The sequence below is a fragment of the Myotis lucifugus genome, unplaced genomic scaffold (genome assembly GCF_000147115.1).
Source record: "Myotis lucifugus unplaced genomic scaffold, Myoluc2.0 scaffold_65, whole genome shotgun sequence".
Classification (NCBI taxonomy): domain Eukaryota; kingdom Metazoa; phylum Chordata; class Mammalia; order Chiroptera; family Vespertilionidae; genus Myotis; species Myotis lucifugus.
Genome location: NW_005871113.1, coordinates 4,538,539 through 4,558,995, shown reverse-complemented (window position 1 = coordinate 4,558,995; position 20,457 = coordinate 4,538,539). Strand labels below are relative to the sequence as shown.

Here is a 20,457-nt window from a genome sequence, read left to right as displayed (position 1 = left end):
TTATTTTTTAAAACTATGTTTTAACTTAAGGACACTGAGGCAGCGGAGTAAGGGGTTGTTTCTCAAGTCACATAGTAAATGATTGTGCCTGATTTTATTTTTTTTATTTATTTTTATTTTTTTAAATATATTTTATTGATTCTTTACAGAGAGGGAGGGAGAGGGATAGAGAGTTAGAAACTTCGATGAGAGGGAAACATCGATCAGCTGCCTCCTGCACACTCCCCACTGGGTATGTGCCTGCAACCAAGGTACATGCCCTTTACCAGAATCGAACCTGGGACCCCTGAGTCCGCAGGCCGACGCTCTGTCCACTGAGCCAAACCGGTTCGGGCGGTTGTGCCTGATTTTAGACCTGTGCGCTCTTATTTGACAGCTCCTCTCTGCCCTAACATTGCTCAGAAGTATATATAGGAATGCTAATGGCAACTTTCCTTATGAAGACAAAATATCATTAGCAACCTAAATGTTTTACTGTTACCTAAGAATACTTTGTAGCTTCTAAAAGTTATATAAGTCTGTATTAATGTGGGAAATGTTCATACTATGTTAAGAAGCAGGTTACTAAACAGTATATACATTAGTCCCATTTTCTAGAGAGAAAAATTTAAAGTGTATAATATATATTACATGAACAAGTAAAGGAAAAAAAACACTAAAAGTGGTTCACCTAGATGCTTTTAATCTAATTTCTGAATTTTCTAGATTTTTACAAATATATGTTTTACCATGGGGTGGTTGGGAGGCTGGCAGTTAGGAAAGGGGAAGGAAAATGCTAAGAGGATGTGGTAAGAATCAAATGATTTATGTGATCAACTCACTGGGAAATCAACCCCTGGATGATTAAGTTAGCTGTAATTTTCTTTGATGCTAGTTCATGGATTTTCTTGGGCTTTCACTTCTGATTTTTGTGACCCTCTTTTCTTTTTCAGTAACAGTGACAAATAGCCAGAGTACTCCTGCCAAAGCCCCCAGAGTAAAGAGCAGTCCATCTAGTTCCTCCCCTTCCTCAGCATCTTGTGCTCCAAGCTGTGCTGGAGACCTCCCTCTTCCTTCAAATACTCCCACATTTTCTATTAAAACCTCTCCTGGCAAGGCCCGGTCTCCAATTAGCAGAAGAGGCTCCATCTCCTCCATCTCTCCCAAGCCACCTTCATCTTTCAAGATGTCCATTAGACATTGGATCACCCAAACACCTTCCTCATCACCACCCATCACTCCACCTGCTTCTGAGACGAAGATCACATCTCCAAGAAAAGCCCTCATTCCTGTGAGCCTGAAATCATCCCAAGCAGTGGCTTGCTCTGAGTCTAGAAATAGGGTAAAGAGGAGGCTAGACTCAAGTTGTCTGGAGAATGTGAAGCAAAAGTGTGTGAAGAGTTGCAGCTGTGTGACTGAGCTTGATGACCCAGTTGAAAAGCTTCATTTGGATCTGTGCTGCCTTACTGGTAACCAGGAAGACCTTGGTAAAGACTCTCTGGGTTCTACCAAATCAAGCAAGATTGAAGGAGCCAGTATGAGTGTCTCAGAGCCTCCTTCTCCTGCCAGTCCTTATGCTTCAGAAGGCTGTGGGACACTGCCTCTTCCTTTGGGATCTTGTGGAGAAGGGTCTGAATTGGTGGGCAAAGAGAATAGCTCCCCAGAGAATAAAAACTGGTTATTGGCCATGGCAGCCAAACGGAAGGCTGAAAATTCGTCACCACGAAGTCCATCATCCCAGACTTCCAATTCCAGGAGACAGAGCGGAAAGACTTCTCCAGGCCCGGTAAGCAGCAAAGGGAAGATGCATTTCCTAATTTGAACAGGGCAGGTACAGATTCCTTCTCAGAAATCAGGATGCTTTTTTTTTTTAAGCTAATTATTTTAGGATTGCTAGACTTAGCATATATAAGTATACAGGACAAATTTATACTAAATTTGTACATATTTATACTAAAAAATTATTTGTTGTTTGTTTGAAATTCAAATGTAACTGGGTGTGTGCTGTATTTTTATCTGGTAACCCTATTTATTCCCATGAAAATCACTTCTGTCAAGGTCCATGCCCCTCAACCCTGTTGCCTGATTCATCAAAGCCTCCTCATCCTCCAGGATATCAATTCAAAAATATCTTCCCTGTCCTTTGACATTATTTCCTCCCTGCCCCCTTTTTTTCTTATCTTCCCCCCACCCCCAAGCCCTTGGCAACCCTTTTTGTAGACACCCTCCCAGTTTTACAGATAAAGCTGTACTTCATGGGCAAGTTGCCAGTATCCATAAATAGATTACCAGTTTGTAATTAGTTTATGATTATTTAAAATAAAGTCAAACAGGCCGAGGCCGGTTTGGCTCAGTGGATAGAGCGTCGGCCTGAGGACTGAAGGGTCCCAGGTTCGATTCCGGTCAAGGGCATGTACCTGGGTTGCGGGCACATCCCCAGTGGGAGATGTGCAGGAGGCAGCTGATCGATGTTTCTCTCTCATCGATGTTTCTGACTCTCTATCTCTCTCTCCCTTCCTCTCTGTAAAAAATCAATAAAATATATTTTAAAAAAAATAAAATAAAATAAAATAAAGTCAAACAGGTATCTGCAAAGCAATTTTAAGTGCAGAATCCTTTTAGATTTTAATGATTATCCCTAATCTCTTATAGTCGTCTTGCTCACATCAATGTTTGGCAACTCATATGTATCTACACTTTTTTAAACATTCAGCTTAGCTTTACTTATCTCTTTAGGGCTCATATTTAATTGGTTGATATACTATTTAAGTTAGATAATTTTAAAAACAGATACTGCTGGTTTATGAACCTTAAAAAGCAAGTGACTCATAACGGTTTAGGCAGAAGTAGCTGTGAGCATTAGGTGAGCTGTGGGCACCAATCAAAGGGAATAAAGATTCTGTTAATCAGTTTGTAAGTTAAGGGGAGGTGAGTTAAGGAAGTTTCTGCCGTACATGGGAGCTCTTGCTCTGTGTTAAGAAGAAGGTGTGGTAGAATGATTAAAATCCAATCCAGGAATCATGATCAACATCTGCCCCTTTATTATTTTGTATTATTATTATTTTGTTAATCCACACTCGAGGATATATCTATCAATTTTAAGGGAGGGGGAGAAAGAAAAAGAAACATCAATCAGTTGCCTCTTGTACATGCCCCAACTGGGAATCAAACCTGCAACCTTTGGTGTACAGGACAGTGCTCCAACCAACAGAGCCACCCCACTGGGCTTCAATCTGCCCTTTTAAAAGATAGAAGCTGGATAACTTGGGCCAGGTCAGTAAATGTTTATACCACCCACCTACTATCATGAAGCCTATCCCATATTTTAGGAGTAAACTAGAAATATTTTAAAGATTCTTTGAACACAAACTCCAATTAAACCTTGCAACAGAACATTTTTTTTTTAATGCTATAAGGAGTCTTTCCTTCTCAATATCATCACTGTATCTGTTCTTTGCCCCTAGCCAAAATTTCTGTTAAGACAGAAAGAGGGAGGGAAAGGAAAATTAAAAGAATGAATTATTTCAGGCAAGGTCACCTTTCCTTAGGAGAAGGCAGGGGGTCTATCAAGCAGATTGCCTCCCTGGTACTGATCAGGAAATTCCAGATTGACTGGTTAAAGGTACATTCCTGGGAGAGGCTGAAACTGCAAATAGGTTATGTATTGCTAGTTGTAGTTTGCTGTGGTGGAGCTTAGCACATGTGACTCCATTTTGGGCCAGTTGTCTCTAACACTGGTTTTATTTTTTTTTAATCTTTGAAGCTAAAGTTTCTTTAAAAGATTTTTCTTTATGTACATGATAATAATGTAGACTTCTTTAAAAGAGAGTAGCAGCTGTCATTTGCATACCTGTCTAGTTTGTACGTTTGGGAGGGTCATTTACTCATTTCAAAGAGGATGGTAATTTTAATCTCTTTGGTTCCTATTAGGAGGTTTAACTGGTAAATATTTTCTGTTCACAAGAAAAGCCCGTGCCTTCATTCCTTGCATACTGTCTGTTAAATTTTTACTATATTCAGTACAAATCAACCAAAAGAGGCATTGTCATCCAAGTATTTGGATCAAATTTCTAGGCATCCTAACTTTTAAAATAGCTGTTCATGATAACTTGCTTGAGTAACAGCTGGACTTTATCTTAGAAAATGTCTGAAATCTAAACTTTCTTCTTCTAGGTCACTATTACTCCCAACTCCATGAGGAAAATTTGTACATACTTCCATAGAAAGTCCCAAGATGACTACTGTAGTCCTGAACGGTCAACAGAATTATAGATCCTAATCTGAGTAAGTTAACTGAACTTTGGCCCATTAAAACAAGACAAAAATACAACAGAGTGACTCTATAACTCTGGTCTTTAAGAAAACTACCTTTTTTTTTTTTTTTTCATTTTTAGAGACAATCCTTTCAACTGAAATTTACCTAGTCTGGTTCTACTACCGTAATGTATATGCAGCTTCCTCACAATGAATGCTGTGTTTAAATTTCATAAACATTTTCAATAAGTAGTCTTCACTTTTTTAATTATGCATCTTCTCTACAATAATGACATCCCAGACTATAGAGATGAAAAACAAGACTTGTCTCTTGTTACTCTGAGACTTTGTATCCATAGTTTAAAGTATCTGCTGGCCATAGCAGGAAGCCTGTCTGTGAAGGCCCACTGCTAAAGAAGTCTTCTTTTGAAGACCCCTGGATCTGTGCTGCCTCAAGATAATATACTTGCATTTAAAATATATAATCTTTTCACTATACTTTTGGGTTTTTTTTAAGTATGTGTAAAAATGTTATGTTAAGATAAGTACATTTACAATAATTTAGCACATGATTCAATGATACAGTTCCTGTAGTTAAAATCATCTTTATTTTAAAAACAGTCAACTCTTTGGAGAAAGTAGAAAAACACTAGAAACTTTGTCTTTTTCCCCCAAAATATATCTCCTACACAAGATTTAAGTTCCTCATATTTTTGCTACGCAATCTACTGTTACGAACTCAACATCATGTTCTGTAAGAGGTTGTGATTTTTGCCATTTACAAGAGGAGATGTTTATAAACCTAGTAGTCATACACTGAAGCTGGGGTTTGAATTCAGTCCTCAGTTCTCCAGGTGCTGCAACTTTAAAAAAAAAAAAATAGGTCATCAGATTTTAAGAAAAAGTAACAGTTTCTTATTAATACTTTTATAAAAGTAGGTAGCTCTAAGCTGAAAATCCGGAACCTCAAAAATAAATCTTGGCTTTAACTTGCTTTTTTTGGCTTCTCTTCATATACATAAAAAGCAGTGGCCTTCTAATATAGCCCTGAGTCAAAAAGTTATCGGATTTTTTGTAGATATTTAATATAGAGTGTATAGACTAACTCTAAGTTATAATGTGCAAAATATTTTGAACATCCCTTCCCTTAATCAACAGTTACATATCAATCATCTTGAGATGAACTGTTGTTTTATATTTCCCCCCATTATAACCTTATAGAAACAAGCTTCATGTACTTTCTATGCGCTGTTGTCCTTGCAAGGGAGTCCCCTTCCAATCATGAAACTTGACTCATTTTATCTATATATCTGAGGACTATGGAGACTTCATTCATATATTTGTGATAATTTTCAAGTCTATTCTTAATGAAAACTCTTTAATTCTTCTGATTCTTATAAGTTAAGCTTGTCACTGCAAAGGTCAATTAAGCATGGGTTCTCTTGGTTTTATCCGAGGAGAAAAATAAGGGAAGCTATAAAATTGTCACTTCAAAGCAAAGCACACACTAGTATTAACTGAATATTTAGGAACTCTACATATATCTGTGTTTTTATTTTTGAGTATTAGACTGTGGGAAGGTATTTATGACCAATACTTGCAGGTAATGCTCTCTATCTATCCATCTTTTGATTTGAAAGCCAGTAGGGAAAATAATCCTTGAAAAAGAAAAGGATAACTAAAATAGATGATTTTGTTCTTTGTATCCCTGCACATCTCCTGACAGCTCTACTGAGTGAAATTGGGGTAAATGTGGCTGTCAGAAGCTATTGAGAAGCTGCTGGGTATAACATGTCTCACTTGGAAAACTAGTACTTCAAATGGGTGCCAAAGGTCAAATGTAATGAGATAATTATCCCTGTTTGTGTCAATGTCATTCTTTGAGCTGATCCTGAATAATAAAGCCTTTTACCTTATCTGATGTCCTCTTCTGAGCTTTTTGCATTAATTTAGAAGCATGCTACACAAAAGAACTATAGTAGTAATCAAGAATCCTTTCTACTTGTTCATTGAATAAAAGTTATTCAAGGATATGATCTAGGTCAAGCTGAAAGAGGTTTTGTTTTAATACTTTTTGTGCCCTAGCCAGTTTTGCTCAGTAGTTAGAGCATCGGCCCACGGACTGAACTGGGGTTTGATTCTGTGTAGGGGCTCTTGGGTACCTGGGTTGCAAGCTTGGGAGGCAGCCAATGGATGTGTCTCACATTGATGTTTCTCCCCCTCCCTTCCACTCTCTCTTAAAAAAAAAAAAAAGGAAAAAATATCCTCGGGTGAGGATTAACATAAATAAACAAACAAACAAACTAATTAATTAATTAATTAATTAAATACATCTTGCTTAATCAGACCTTGAGCACTACGATGGCTTGGATTACTTGATGAAGGAGGATGGAGTGATGTAGTTGTTTTTCTAAACAAGTATTTCCAGCCCAAGCTTTTCCATTTGAATACACTCCAAGTACTATTGCTGCGATGCTGGATTAGTTTCCTTTTGGCTGTTTTAACACAGGCCCTTAATTTACTTTTTTGAGGGTTCACTAATTAATCCTTTAAAATGACTCTTGTCATCTTGGCTGCACATTTAACTGATGATAATCAAGACCATCTGTAGCTAACCCTGTTGGACTGGCAGAGGGTGGGTTCAGCCCTTCACCCCCACACTCAGCCTTAACAGCTTAAAACTTCACCAAAGACTTTTGGGACAGCCTGTATAGGAAGCATTTTTTAAAGCCTCCACTGTGTAATATGGATGCCTTTAAGTGTATGTATGTGTGTGTCTATAGCCATGGTCTCTTATAGGTCACATATCAATTAAATATTTGAGTTTAGAAGCCTATCATGTAACAAACCCACTGCCGCTCTTAGGTCTGTTTTTCTATTTTCCTAGTCCCAAGATGGTCTGAACTTCTTTCACATTCCTCCTTTTTTAAAAAAAAAATTTATTGGAGTAACATTGGTTAATAGGGTTATATAGGTTTCAAGTATATATTTCTATGATATATGGTCTGTGTATTGCTTTATGTGTTTATCAGCCAAAGTCAAATCATCTTCTGACACCAAATATTGGGCTCCCTTTAACCCCACCACCATCCCCAACCCTTTCCCTCTGGTAACCACCATACTGTTGTCTGTGTCTATGAGTTTCGGTTTTATATCCCACACATGAGAGAAATCATACAGTTTTTAACTTTTTCTGACTGACTTATTTCACTCAGCATATTTTCAGGATCCATCCATGTTGTCAAAGTGGCAGTATTTTGTTGTTTTTTATGGTTGAGTAGTACCTATATGTACCACATCTTTATTTAATCCTCTATCGAAGGACACTTCGGTTGTCTTCATGTCTTGCCCATGGTGAGTAATGCTGCATTGAATATAGGGGTGCATATATCTTTGCTAATAAATGTATTTTAGTTTCTCTGGTAGATACCCAGGAGAGGGATTGCTGGGTCATATGGTAGCTCTATTCTTACTTTTTTTTTTTTAATCCTCACCCGAGGTTATTATTTTTTTTTTAAATATATTTTATTGACTTTACAGAGAGGAAGGGAGAGGGATAGAGAGTTAGAAACATCGATGAGAGAGAAACATCGATCAGCTGCCTCCTGCACACCCCCTATTGGGGATGTGCCCGCAACCAAGGTACATGCCCTTGACCGGAATCGAACCTGGGACCTTTCAGTCCACAGGCCAACGCTCTATCCACTGAGCCAAACCATTTAGGGCCCGAGGTTATTTTTAATTGATTTCAGAGAGAGAGACATTGATTGGTTGCCTCCCTAGGTTGCAGGTTCGATGCGCCCAGACCGGGGATCGAACCTGCAACCTAGGTATGTGCCATGACCAGGAATCAAACCCACAACCTTTTGGTGTACAGAATGATGCTCCAACCAACTGAGCCACCCAGCCAGAGCTATTATTAATTTTTTAAGACTTTTTTCTCATCATTTTCCATAGTGGTTGTATCATTCTACATTCCCACCAGCAGTAAATGATGGTTTGCTTTTCTCCACTGCCTCTCCAATACTTGTTACTACTTGTCTTGTTGATAATAGCCATTCTAAAAGGTGTAAGGTGGTATCTCATTGTAGTTTTGGATTTGCATTTCCCTAGTAGCTAGTGAGGTTGAACATCTTTTCATTTATTTTTGGCCATTTGTATGTCTTCTTGGTAGAAGTATCTATTCAGGTCCTCTGCCCATTTTTGTTATTGGATTGTTTGTTTAGTGTTGAATTGTATGAGTTCTTTATATATTTTGGATAATAATCCCTTGTTGGAGGTATTGTTTGCAAATACTATCTCCTATTTGATTGGTTGCCTTTTTGTTTTGCTGTGGGTTTGTTCACACTGCTCTTAAAGCAAAGACCCAGTGGTCTCACACAACTAGGTAGTGTGGGCAACATTTTACAGACGTGCAAAGAAGAGAGACTGAATGAGAATGTCATACAGTTGGTGCTCCGTATCCACGGGTTCAACCAATCTCTGATAGAACAATGTTATGTTGTTGGGGATATGCACTATGTAGTTAGGCCTACTATTAGTGCGTCCATACTCAATATGTACAGTCTTTTTACTCATTATTATTCCTTAAACAATACAGTATAACAACTATTTATATAGCATTTCATTGTATTAGGTTTTAGAAGTAATCTAGGGATTTGAGCACCCACAGATTTTGATTGGGGAGGTGTCCTGGAACCAATCACCCGCAAATACCAAGGGATGACTACTAGAGAAACTGAGTTATTGTCCTCTTTATAGCAATTAAGCACAGGTGGTTTCTGCTTCACAGTTTTATAAAGCAGCGGTCACCAACCAGTGGTCCATGGGGTCTGAAAGGTTGGCAACCGCTGTTATAAAGGTCTGAATATAGGCCCAGTTGAGCTCTTGCTTGTCAAATCTCACTGCTTCTCACACAGGTCTCATAGGAGATTCTTTGCCTGGCTAGGTTTAGATCATGCCATATCATGAATTAACCTCAGTTACTCATTACATTCTTGGGAATTATGGGAAAATCTGCATTATTCATTAGGTCCTTAGATATTGGTTGGAAATTATAGGCAGGCCAAACATAGCATTTTGTTGAACATGAGGTTGAGTGTAATACTTCATTAGATCTGATGCCAGGAATTAAGCCCAAAAGTCTTTTGAGTGAAGTTGTTTGTGAATAGCTATTATGTAGCAAGTGCTATCTAGATGCAGACTCTTCCCTCCAGAACTTGATTCAGCTGCTATTAAGAGCACCTTTAACTTTTCAAAGTAAAATGCTTTTCTCGTGTATATTTTTATTCTTTACAACATTATAAATAATATTAAAAATAGGACCTCTAAAGCCAAGCCGTCTAGCTTTGAACCCAAGCCCTAACTGTATGACCTTGAGCAAGTTCCTTAACCTCTGTGAATTGGTTTCCTGTTCTGTAAAATGGGATTGGGTGGTTATTACATGTACAACTTTTAGGACAGTTCCTGGTACACAATAGCTAACATTTACTAAACAATTATTATTAGAATTATTCTCATAAGGTAGGGAATGCAGGGGTTTTAATAAATGGATGTAAAGGTTTGAGTAACTTTTCAGTTTTCTTAACTCATTCCTGTCCCATTTTTACTGGAACTGTGGTCCTCAAAGGTATGTTGCCTGGGCCTCCCAGTTGTAGCACTTTTTAAAAGGTCAAGTAAGCCTCTGAGGGGGAAAATCTCCAGGTCCTCAGGTGTTTGAAATTCATGACTCTTTCGCACCAGGTTGACATGAAAAGAATAGAAGTTATTTCATATATATGGTCTCAGCCACTGTTTAAAGAGGCTATCATTTGCAAATCTGTATCCTGGACTCCTAAGCAAGCCAAAGCCTTTGCTCCCACAAAGCCCACCCTCCCATTTCCTGACTGCTGCCTCCAGCTCTGCTATAGTGTCTAAGATGTGTTCACCTTTAGGAAGGAAGCTACAGCTGCCAGGCCTTTAGACCCAGTACTTGATCACTTGTTAGGCTTTTGTGTTCCCTGGCTAGTCTGTAGGCAAATAAAATCAAAGAGGAGGTGCTCAATTAGTAGCTCTGATTTCGTAGGATATGAGTCAAACATTTGATTGAGGAGTATTATGTAGACTCTAGATTCTTTACTTAATGAGATTCTTCCCTGGGCTCCTTTATGATGCCAATAATACTTGTTGCCAGGCCCTGGCCAGGTGGCTTGGTTGGTGTGTTGTCCCATATACTAAAAGATTGTGCGTTCAGTCCCCGGTCAGGGTACATACAAGAACCAATCAATGGATGCATAAATAAGTGGAACGACAAATTGATATTTTTCACACACACACACACACCCCCACTCATTTCTCTCTAAAAGCAATTTATTTTAAAAAATATTAATAATACTTGTTGCCATTGTCATATCAGTGACAAAATATCAGCCATGTGTTTGACATTTTGGTGGATAAGACTAGCATTGGGGTTTCAATGGCATCTGAGCATCAAATTATGCTGCCACTGCTGCTGTTCAAGACCCTGGCTTCCAGTTTACAGGAACTTAGAGAATGTGGCATTCTTATTAGGAGTTGGCATCTGCACCTCTGCAAACAGTCCCACCATGCTGGATCTCCTTCCTGGGTATTCGCCAAAGTTATTTCGAATGAACATGTTAAGGGGTGATTTTTTTCTTCTATTAACAGCCTTACTTTTAAAGTCACAGACTAAAAATAATTATAATTACATAAATAATGAGCCCTTTCCTCTAGCAATGTATTACCAGATAATATGTATTACTGATACTATAAATAAACCACTTGTCCTTACTATATTGACATAAAGTTAGCAAATAACCCATCATTCAGCACCAATCTTTCCCTTTTTTTCTTCCACTTTTTCCCCATTATCTGTAATACACTCAAACACAATTTTCCAAGAATTATATGAAAAGAAACACAATAGGAGGATTTATTAAGTGTAATTGAAATAACAATAGTGGTACAGGAACTAAAAAAAAATAAAGTTCACTAGGTATTATTGCTTCTGCAATGGGTCAGCAATCAGCCCAACAGTCATGACAAGTTGGAAATGTTGCTTCCTCAAAAGCCTTAGTGGATTTAGAGAGCTTTATGTGAGAGTAAGATCTCAGCGTCCAAAAGCCAATGTCTTCACAAAGGGGTTGACTAGCAGATAAGTCGAAGTGAATGATAATAATTTTAGGTTGGGGGTAGGAAGACGATGGTTATAATTAACGTTTCTTAGCTCCCTAATTAGGTAATGAGGTATTGGCCTTGAAGTGTTGCACATGTAGAATCTGGCCCTAGAATTATACATGCAGTGCCTACAGGATAACAAAATTAGAATGTGGTGGGGTTTTTTTTAAGATTAGGGAAAGTTTCAGTCCGAGCCAACTCTCCTGTAAGATAAATTGTACAAAGACAGGATGCCATGTAGAACAGCTTGTTGAGTTGTCCTGTGGTATTCTCTTGCCTTCTTGTTGACAGCATTTCTAATCCCATTCACTTTCTCCTTTTTGGTTTCATTTTGGCCAGTTGAATAGTCATGAAGCCAGGGTTGTGGGTTTGATTCCCAAATGGGTCAGTTCACTTCACTTTGTGTTCTGTGGCTACACAGGGAGCATCTCACCTGCCTATCCTGGCCAGCCACCCCACAAGAAAGGGTGAACAGAGTGTTTAGGCTCAGTGTAAATACAAACTTATAGTATGTATCCTCACTACACAACCTGAAGGCTTTTTTAATGATTGTCTTTCCTGCCTGAAGACCAAATTTATAAACCTCTCTTGATCAAACTTAGAGATCATTACATGTAACACAGACAATAACCCTATAAGTCAGTGGTTCTCAACCTTTCTAATGCCACGACCCTTTAATACAGTTCCTCATGTTGTGGTGACCCCCAACCATAAAATTATTTTCGTTGCTACTTCATAACTGTAATTTTGCTACTGTTATGAATCGTAATGTAAATGTCTGATATGCATGATGTATTTAGGCGACCCCTGTGAAAGGGTCGTTCGACCCCCAAAGGGGTCGCGACCCACAGGTTGAGAACCGCTGCAAGTGATATAACTTTTATCCACATTTTGGGAGATAAGGAAACTAAAGCACAAAAGAAGTTAAGGACACACAGCCAACAAGTAGCAGGTTGTAATTCCCATAATATAATAGTCTACAGTAGTAATTCCCATAATATAATACCTTGCAGAAAGAAGTCTGTCCCTGGCCCTGTACTAATCAAATATATGTTTTCTATTTTGTGTACATTTAAAAAAGAACTCTCAAAATGTTACAAATACATTTCCTACTTGAATAATAAACAAAAGAAATTACTCCTTGGGAGAGGAAACCACTCTTAACTACAGGGGGGAGGTGGTATACAGGTCTAGAATCAGTACTGAAACATGTTATAGGAACACAAGAAGATTGACAAACACAATCAAAAGTTCAAAAAACAGGGACAAAGACAAAATTCTTTAGAAGAAAAAAAAGTAAAGAAAGGCCCACAAATATAATGGGAAAGAATGAAGATGAAGACACACCGTACAACCCAAAAGTTCCACCCCAATATCTTAGGGATGTGCGCACATACAGGGACGTTCATAGCATTGTTTGTACAGTACTACCCAAAGGCTGGAAACAGCCCAAATATGCATTCGCAATAGAATGGATAAACTAAGATACTCAGAGCACCATATAACTATGAAATGAAAAAGAATGAATTAGCTACCACATGACAAAGTAAAATGTTAGAATGTTGAGCAAAAGAAACAATTTATACAGTATGATTTTGTTAACACCATGTGTTAACAAAAAAAAACAGGCAATGCTGAACTAGTATTGAGGAATACATACATAGGTAGTAAGAGGCAAAACAACGATTATTATTACAATAAATCAAGACAGTACTTATCTCTGGAAAATAGTGCTTTGGAAGTAACACCTGGAGAGCTAACTAGTTTATGTCAGAGTCTGTCTCACTCTGGTTGTGAATACATTAGTGTTTGCTCTATAATATCTTGCATTTATGTTTTATGCACTTTTCTACATATGTCTCTTAATTCATAGTGCTTTAAAGGTTTTTAAAAAGGAGTGAAAATCAATTCTCTAGAGAAGATGCACAAAGGGTGGGATAGGAGAGTTCAAGAAAGGAGAATCCTTTTTTCCCTTAAAGCAGAAGGATGGACCAAATTGCCTTACATATACTGTCATGATTCAGTATGTTCATTCAGTTGGAAAAAGCAGAACTGAGCCTTCAGCAAACCATGTGATGGCTCAGATATGGGGTTGGGACTGAGCCAGATGTTTGCAGGTAGCAGGGAGGCCTAACTAGCAGTGGGTCCCACAGCATTTGGCCTCTTAAAAGTTTCACACTATATACATTTCTTCCTTTCTCTTTTTCCTCACTCTTGTATTTTATTTCTATTCCCAAGGTCAGTCATCAAATCAAGGCAGAAATGGGCCATAGACATCAAATTCTTAATTTAAAGATGCAGAAACTGGCCTGGAGAAGTTAACCAACTTGAACAGGTTCACAAAATTATGACAGAATCCATTCTGGTACCCCACATTCTTTGCATCCCAGTCCTGCTGATGTATTCCTATTCCTCTAAATACTGTACTATCCTGTCTTTGTTCAAGGTGTTCCCTCTACCTGGCATAGTTTTTACCCCTTATGCCTGCCTTTAAAGTCCTTGCTCTTTAAGGTCCAGTTCAAACTCTCCTCCCTTTGTATGGGAAATACAGATTTTCCTATTTAAGCCTTCATTCCACTCAACCCTGTAGGGCCTTGTTTAAACATTACAATAATGCTATCACATTTGTCTTAGAATTATTTCTATACTAGAGGCTTGGTGTACAGATTTGTGCACCGGTGGGGTCCCTCAGCATGGCCTGTGGAGATTGGGCCAAAACCGGCACTCATATACCACCTGCCACTCCTGCTCATCCCGGCCCCACTGCGCCTGCCACCACCACCGCTCCTGCTGCCACTCGGTCTCATCTGTCCCCTGATGGTCAGTGCACGTCATAGCGACTGGTTGACTGGTCGGTCAGTCGCTTAAGCTTTTATATACATAAATTCCCTTCTGGTTATACCCTCCTAGGTATCAAACTGGTCTTTTTCACTTCTGTCTGTATACCCAGTGATGTGCTGGAGCTGGCTCATATTCATGAAAGCCAATTATTAAATATTCAGGAATTTTGTGAGCTGGTTGAAATGTTACCCTGAAATCAGTTGTGGTGAGAGTATCTACACCATGGAATAGACAAAAGGTACAAATTAGGGGTCTTCCCCTCCCCCCCCCCAAAGAGTCAGTTTACCAGCACATTACTGCAGATATCCCACTATCACTACCCACCCCTGTGCTTACCAGGTACCTGGCATAGCAGTTGCAAGAAGCATGAAGAAGAAAGGGAACCAGTGAAAATGCAGACCAGACCAGAAAGTAAAGAGAATTCAAAAAGTGTCAGCTCAGGAGCCCAGGGAAAATAATATTTTGAGAAATGGGTGTTTCACTGCTGCAGAGAAATTAAGGAAAATGAGAGCTTGAATAAGGCCTAATTGGTGGGCAGTTGTCCCCAAAGGCTATTTCAGTAGTATGATAGGTGTGAAATATGGCTGGGATGAAGAAATAGGGGTGTTAGGAAATAGGCAGTAAATGCAAATGCCTTTCAAGAAAAGAGAAGGGAGTCTTTCTCTTAGTAAGCAGCTATTTGCTGAGCACCTACTATATGTCAGGATTGCAGTAAACAAAGATAGCATACCAGCCTGTCCTCAAGCTGCTCCCAGGACAAACAAAAGAACAACACGGTGTCCCAAGAGCTCTGTGGGGGCTGTGGGAACACATCAAACAACCTGGGCATCCAGAGAAGGTTTCATACAGAAGCTGACTCACTGAGCCCTAGAAGAAATGGTCCAGATGGGTAAGTGAAAGAAGGGCATTCCTCACAAAGGAAATGGCAAAATAGCATGAACATCCATGTGGATGTGAGGAAGAGTGGCCTGTCTATGGTACTCTTGACTCCAGTTTCCCCCTTGGGCCGGAGCAGAGAGAACATGTAAAGAACAGCAGGGGATGAGGCTGCAGAGGCAAGCAGGGGTCAGGGCATAAGGGCACCTGCAGTGTCACCGTACTGTTTGGACTTTTTCTCGAAGGCACGGGACACCCACTGGATGACTAAGCAGGGGACAATTACAGTTAGATTTTCATTTTAAAAGATGATTGTGGTAGCAATGTGGAGCGAAGATTGGAAAGAGACCAGACTTCAGGAAGTTGACCCAATTAGAAGGTAATTGTCATAGTCCAAGCTGTGAGGAGGATGGGCCAGAAGTAGTCATGGCAGTGCAGATGAGAGGTTATTGCCAATTTGAGAGATACTTCTGAAATGACAAACTAGTGGCTTTTTAGGTAGGTAAACGTGAGAGGTGTCAAATGAATCACAGGTACTGGCACTGGACCTGAGTAGATGGCATTATCACTTGGGGAAAGGAGATGACAGAAATGATAGGATTATGGGAGGAGATTCTTTTCCTAGCAGACACCTAATGGATAGCCAGTGGAGATGCCCTATCAGTGGTTGATGTATAGGATTGGAGCTCTGGAGAGCACTGGAATGGAAGAAATTTTAGGAGTGTTCAGTGTGGGGAGTGTTCAGTGTGGAGCTTAGAGGAGATTGGCCAGGGAGAATGTGTAGCACAGCAGTTCTCCCTGCCAGTTTTTGATTCAGGAAGTCTGCGGTGGAGCTTTAAAATTTGCATTTCTAACAAGTTCCCAGGCCAGGCTAATGCTACTGGTCTGGGAATCACACTTTGAGAGCCAGTCGTGTGGAGAAAAGCCAGCATTTTGGGATGATTAGAGAAAAAAGAGCTTACTGAAGTGACTGAAAAGGAGCCATTTTAGGAAGGGACAGTCTAGGACAGAGTTTCAGGGAGTAAAATTGAATAAAGCCAGGCAAAATGAAGAAAAATATTGTCAATTGCATTTGACAATTGAGCAGGAGCTCTGATGAAATTCAAACTTTCTACAGATTGTATGATCATCTTATGATGAGACGTACTATAATGTCCTAACCAGGTCCCCTAATCTTGACTCTGCCACTTAACTAATTCTATGACTTGATACAATTTACTTAATCTCTCTGAGCTCTGGTTTCCTCATTTAAAAAAAATGAGAAAAGTAATAACAGTAATTTTCTCATTGCCAGGGGAGGATTCTATGAGTTGGTGTATGTAAAGTGCCAGGCATGTACTAAGTTTTAACTTTTATAATTGTTTTGTGGTTTCAGAATTCCTACCTTGAAGAGCAAGTAGTGGGGAAGAGTCAGACATGCATGGTCTTAATGGAATGGCTCAAACACCACAGAAAGCTTATAAATTTCCAGCAGAGCTCAGCAATCTGGGAGCAAAAGCAAAGAAAGCTGACTTAGGGATTACCCAAGTTGGGAAGTCAGCAAAGAAGGCCCCAGGGAAGAAGAAGGAATCTATGAGTACTCTGGAAACTGTAGCCCAATGGGTCGAGGCTCAATATGGAGGAAGCAAGAGATTCTGGGAAGAGTGAACAGGTGAGGAAGAAATGCCTCACATAGAAATATTAGCAAGTACGTTGTGGTCAGAGTAGGATGAGAATTTGAGATGACATGGACCCTTCCAAATGTTGGCACAGTGAGTGACAGGTTGGGCAGAATTTAGGGACATATGTAGTTTTTTTCAAAATGTTGGTGAAGCCAGGATATCAGAAGGATCAAAAATAGGCGGCAGGGATGAAGTGGCCAGGAAAGCTGTGAGGCAGGTGCTAAGCTGAGGAGGGTAAGAGAGTGCTGGAGACGAGTAGATCTAAAGGACAGGGCGGCAGTAAGATAGATTGGTGTGCCCAGGCGGGATGGGGGAGCTGTGGCCTGGAGAATGCCAGCCTGTTTTCCTGATCTCGATTGAGAACCAGGGAAGGAAGGAAAGCTGCCTACTCTGGAGAGGGCTGGGCTGGATAACAGGGCAAACTAGGTTTTCATTTAGGATAAGGTGGAAAAGAGTGTGTGTTGAAAGATGGAGAAAGTAGGGAAGTGTGTTTACAGTTAACTGGTGCTGTACAGCCCGGGGGGGGGGGGGGGGAGATACTTTCAAAGGCCTAGAAACAGAAGTGAAGCCCTGTCCTGTAATGAGATTACTGCCTGACAGAAAGTGAGAGTGGGAGGCCAGTTCATGTCCCCAAACAGTTCTGCCTGAACCCACCACCCCAGGACAGGGCCCTGCCAGAGGAAAGAGTGCTAGCCTCCTGGGTCAGTGTACTCGGCCTATTTCTGTACATTCAGGCTGCTGAGTAATGGCTCCAAAGGCAGTGCCAGCATCTTACAGGGCACAAGGGGAAAGTGAGAAGTAGGGCTTGGCACCTTATTTTGGGAGCTGTCGTCAAAGGCCCAGCCCTCTGGTTCTGTGTGCCTGACACTCAGCTCCAGCTCTCCCTGGGAGCCTGGGTAAGTCGTCCTGCAGGCTCTGGCTGAGGTGCCTGGAGAGACGGGCCCTGTGAGAAAGAAGAGCTCTGCAGTTTCCCCGAAGACCGTGAATTCTGACCACTTCTGAGGGAGAATCGCCACTCAGTCCAATCGGTCAATCCACTAGGCTAGTGCCTCAACCTAAAAGGCTCTTAGGAGTGAACCGTGTCTCTTTATGTTACTGTGCAATGACCATGACATGCAGGATAGGTTCACTCTGCTCTAAACTGAGGTGTTGAGGTTTGCAGTTTGAGCTAGAATGTAATTTGAGCCAATTTCCAAAGGTGGGGAGCTACCTACACTCTCTCACCCAGTCCCCAGTGATGCACATGTGTGACTTCTTGCTGGGGCTAGGGCTCAGTCTAATGTGGAAACAGTCACATGTACACAAAGGTCAAACCTGTGACCCCATGTGCACAGGGCTCTGGCAACTAGAGCCAACTGGCTCAGAGCCTTTGGAACAAGCCTATGGGTGAGTTGTGAAATAAGGGAATTGGGATCCTACCACATTGAGTGGTTTGCACTGAATTACAAGAACTCTACAGCACAGCAGTAATGCGAGACCAAGATCCATTTGAGGCCCTCAAGTCTGGAGTCTGGGTGAATCCTCATTAATACCTCAACTTCCTATATACCTCCCCCTTTTCTTAAAAAGTAAACCTTGTTAATTTCCTGGGATTACCTCTTGGGAATTCAAATTCTCTTTTCTTACCTTAAATACCCTGTGAAATAAGGGAATACATGCCCTTGACCGGAATCGAACCTGGGACCTTTCAGTCCGCAGGCCGACGCTCTATCCACTGAGCCAAACCAGTTTCGGCGGTTTCTGCATCCTTTAGTTGGCCCAGCCTCCACCTGTTTGCCTCTGATTTGTTCGACTGCTGAGAGCCAAACCATTGATGGGTACAGGCCCCTTTTCTATCCCTGCCACCTGTCTCACTGTGACCATCTTGGATATCATTACATCAGGCAGAGATTTTCGTTACACTGGGGAACTTTTCTTACACATACCTCTGTGATAACCCCACCTGGGTGGGATTCTACCCAGCTCAGAGATTACTGTCCTGCAGTTAGGCTCTGGTGGTTCTTTTCTGTCACTGTTCTGTCAAGAGGGTTGCAAACTCACATGTACGTAGAATGGCTACCTCAGGCATAGACATGCTCAGTTCTTTGTTCAGAATTCCGTTAGAATTCCATGGTTACAACCAGGACTTACTCATTTATCAGATTAAATGCAATAGTGTTGGGAGCATAAGTTTCAACACCTCTCCTCTAAAAAATTCAAGGATTTCTTAACCATTTGGGGCTTATCCATGTGTTTTAGAATCTTTGAAATCTAGGGGTACACACCTCAAAAAATCGTAAGATACTTTTACATAAAATGTTGCTTGTAAGAGGGTGGGGAGAGGATGTAAGTTTATAGACCCTGTGAAGCCCACTGTGGACATTGGGGTCTCCATTGGTCTATGTTAAGGATGCTGACTCAAGCTACTATAGGGCAGTTTGGCTCCTGCATGTTGTAATGGAACAAGGTTTCATGGGTTTGGTCCCTCTGTGATTGAGTTGACTTTGCACACAGGAGCGTTTATCTCAGAACCACAGAATAATCTCAAAAGTTCAGACCTGGAAGTAAGTTTAGCATGTACTCCATTCAACCTCTCCTTTTTATAGATTAAAAAGGAAAAAAGAAAATTAGTCATTCATTTGAAGTCACATAGGTAATTAGTGGCAGGCCTAGAGCCCAAGTCACAACACATAAATACCAAGTGAATGGTCTTTTAATGGTGTATCAGGAATATAACTTTGTATATAGAGGAAAGCACATGATTATAGTCTCCTCATTTTTAGACATGAACCAAGATTAACAGCCAACATTTATTCAGTGTCTACCATACATCTGTTCATTTAGTCACTTATCAAAAAACCATATCTAATGTACTCTGTGTGCCAAATACTATGCTAAGTACTGTTTACAATAAGGCTCAAACCTTCCTTAACATATTATTAACAAAACACACACACATATATATACACAGTTTGGTGCTAGCATCGCTTTTTATGACATGGCATATTTTTCTCACCACACACAGATATTAATTTAAATGCTGTCCACACTCTAGGTTCCGTGGGCTATGGCTTCAGGGTTTTTTCATGTCATGAATTGATTTGGAGGGAGACAGTTTTAAGGTGCTATACCAGTGATGGCGAACCTTTTGAGCTCGGTGTGTCAGCATTTTGAAAAACCCTAACTTAACTCTGGTGCCCTGTCACATATAGAAATTTTTTGATATTTGCAACCATAGTAAAACAAAGATTTATATTTTTGATATTTATTTTTTATATTTAAATGCCATTTAGCAAAGAAAAATCAGCCAAAAAATGAGTTCATAGGTTCGCCATCACTGTGCTATACCATCTAGGCCAGGCCAATTCCAAACTTGTCTTATGTGGGCATATGACTCTGAAATAGAGAAACTCAAAAAGTTTAAGTAATGTGAAGACTAAACAATTAAACTCAACAAGGGAGACACATCCCCTAATGTGTGCAGGAGAACTAGCTCTTATAAGTGCCTGGAGCAAGCTGCAGGACCCTTTCTGATCCTGCCCTGTGTATCCCACCATCTTGCTCCTCCTTGTTCTCCCTCACTCCTTGACATTCTTTCATTTGCATGCAAACCTCTCATCCTGACTTGACTCCACCTGCACCTGGAGCCTTTTCCTGGAAATGCAAGCATCACTTTTAGGCCTAGACAATG

The 20,457-nt window shown here is 40.3% G+C and overlaps 1 protein-coding gene across 8 annotated transcripts in view; it reads left to right on the top strand.

The window, feature by feature from the left end:
- The window catches only part of DTL (denticleless E3 ubiquitin protein ligase homolog), a 42,998-nt gene extending 36,849 nt beyond the window's left edge, over nt 1–6,149 (top strand). For 6 of the 8 annotated variants that reach the window (XM_023754776.1, XM_023754781.1, XM_023754777.1 and 3 more), the window contains 2 exons: nt 933–1,765; nt 4,153–4,367. In XM_023754776.1, coding sequence (XP_023610544.1) covers nt 933–1,765; nt 4,153–4,251 — 932 coding nt within the window. In that variant the 3' untranslated portion in view covers nt 4,252–4,367. Of the gene's footprint in view, nt 1–932; nt 1,766–4,152 lie in introns of all 8 variants that reach the window. The other 2 variants (XM_023754775.1, XM_014456850.2) reach the window with 2 other exon arrangements.
- Nucleotides 6,150–20,457: the final 14,308 nt, after the last annotated feature.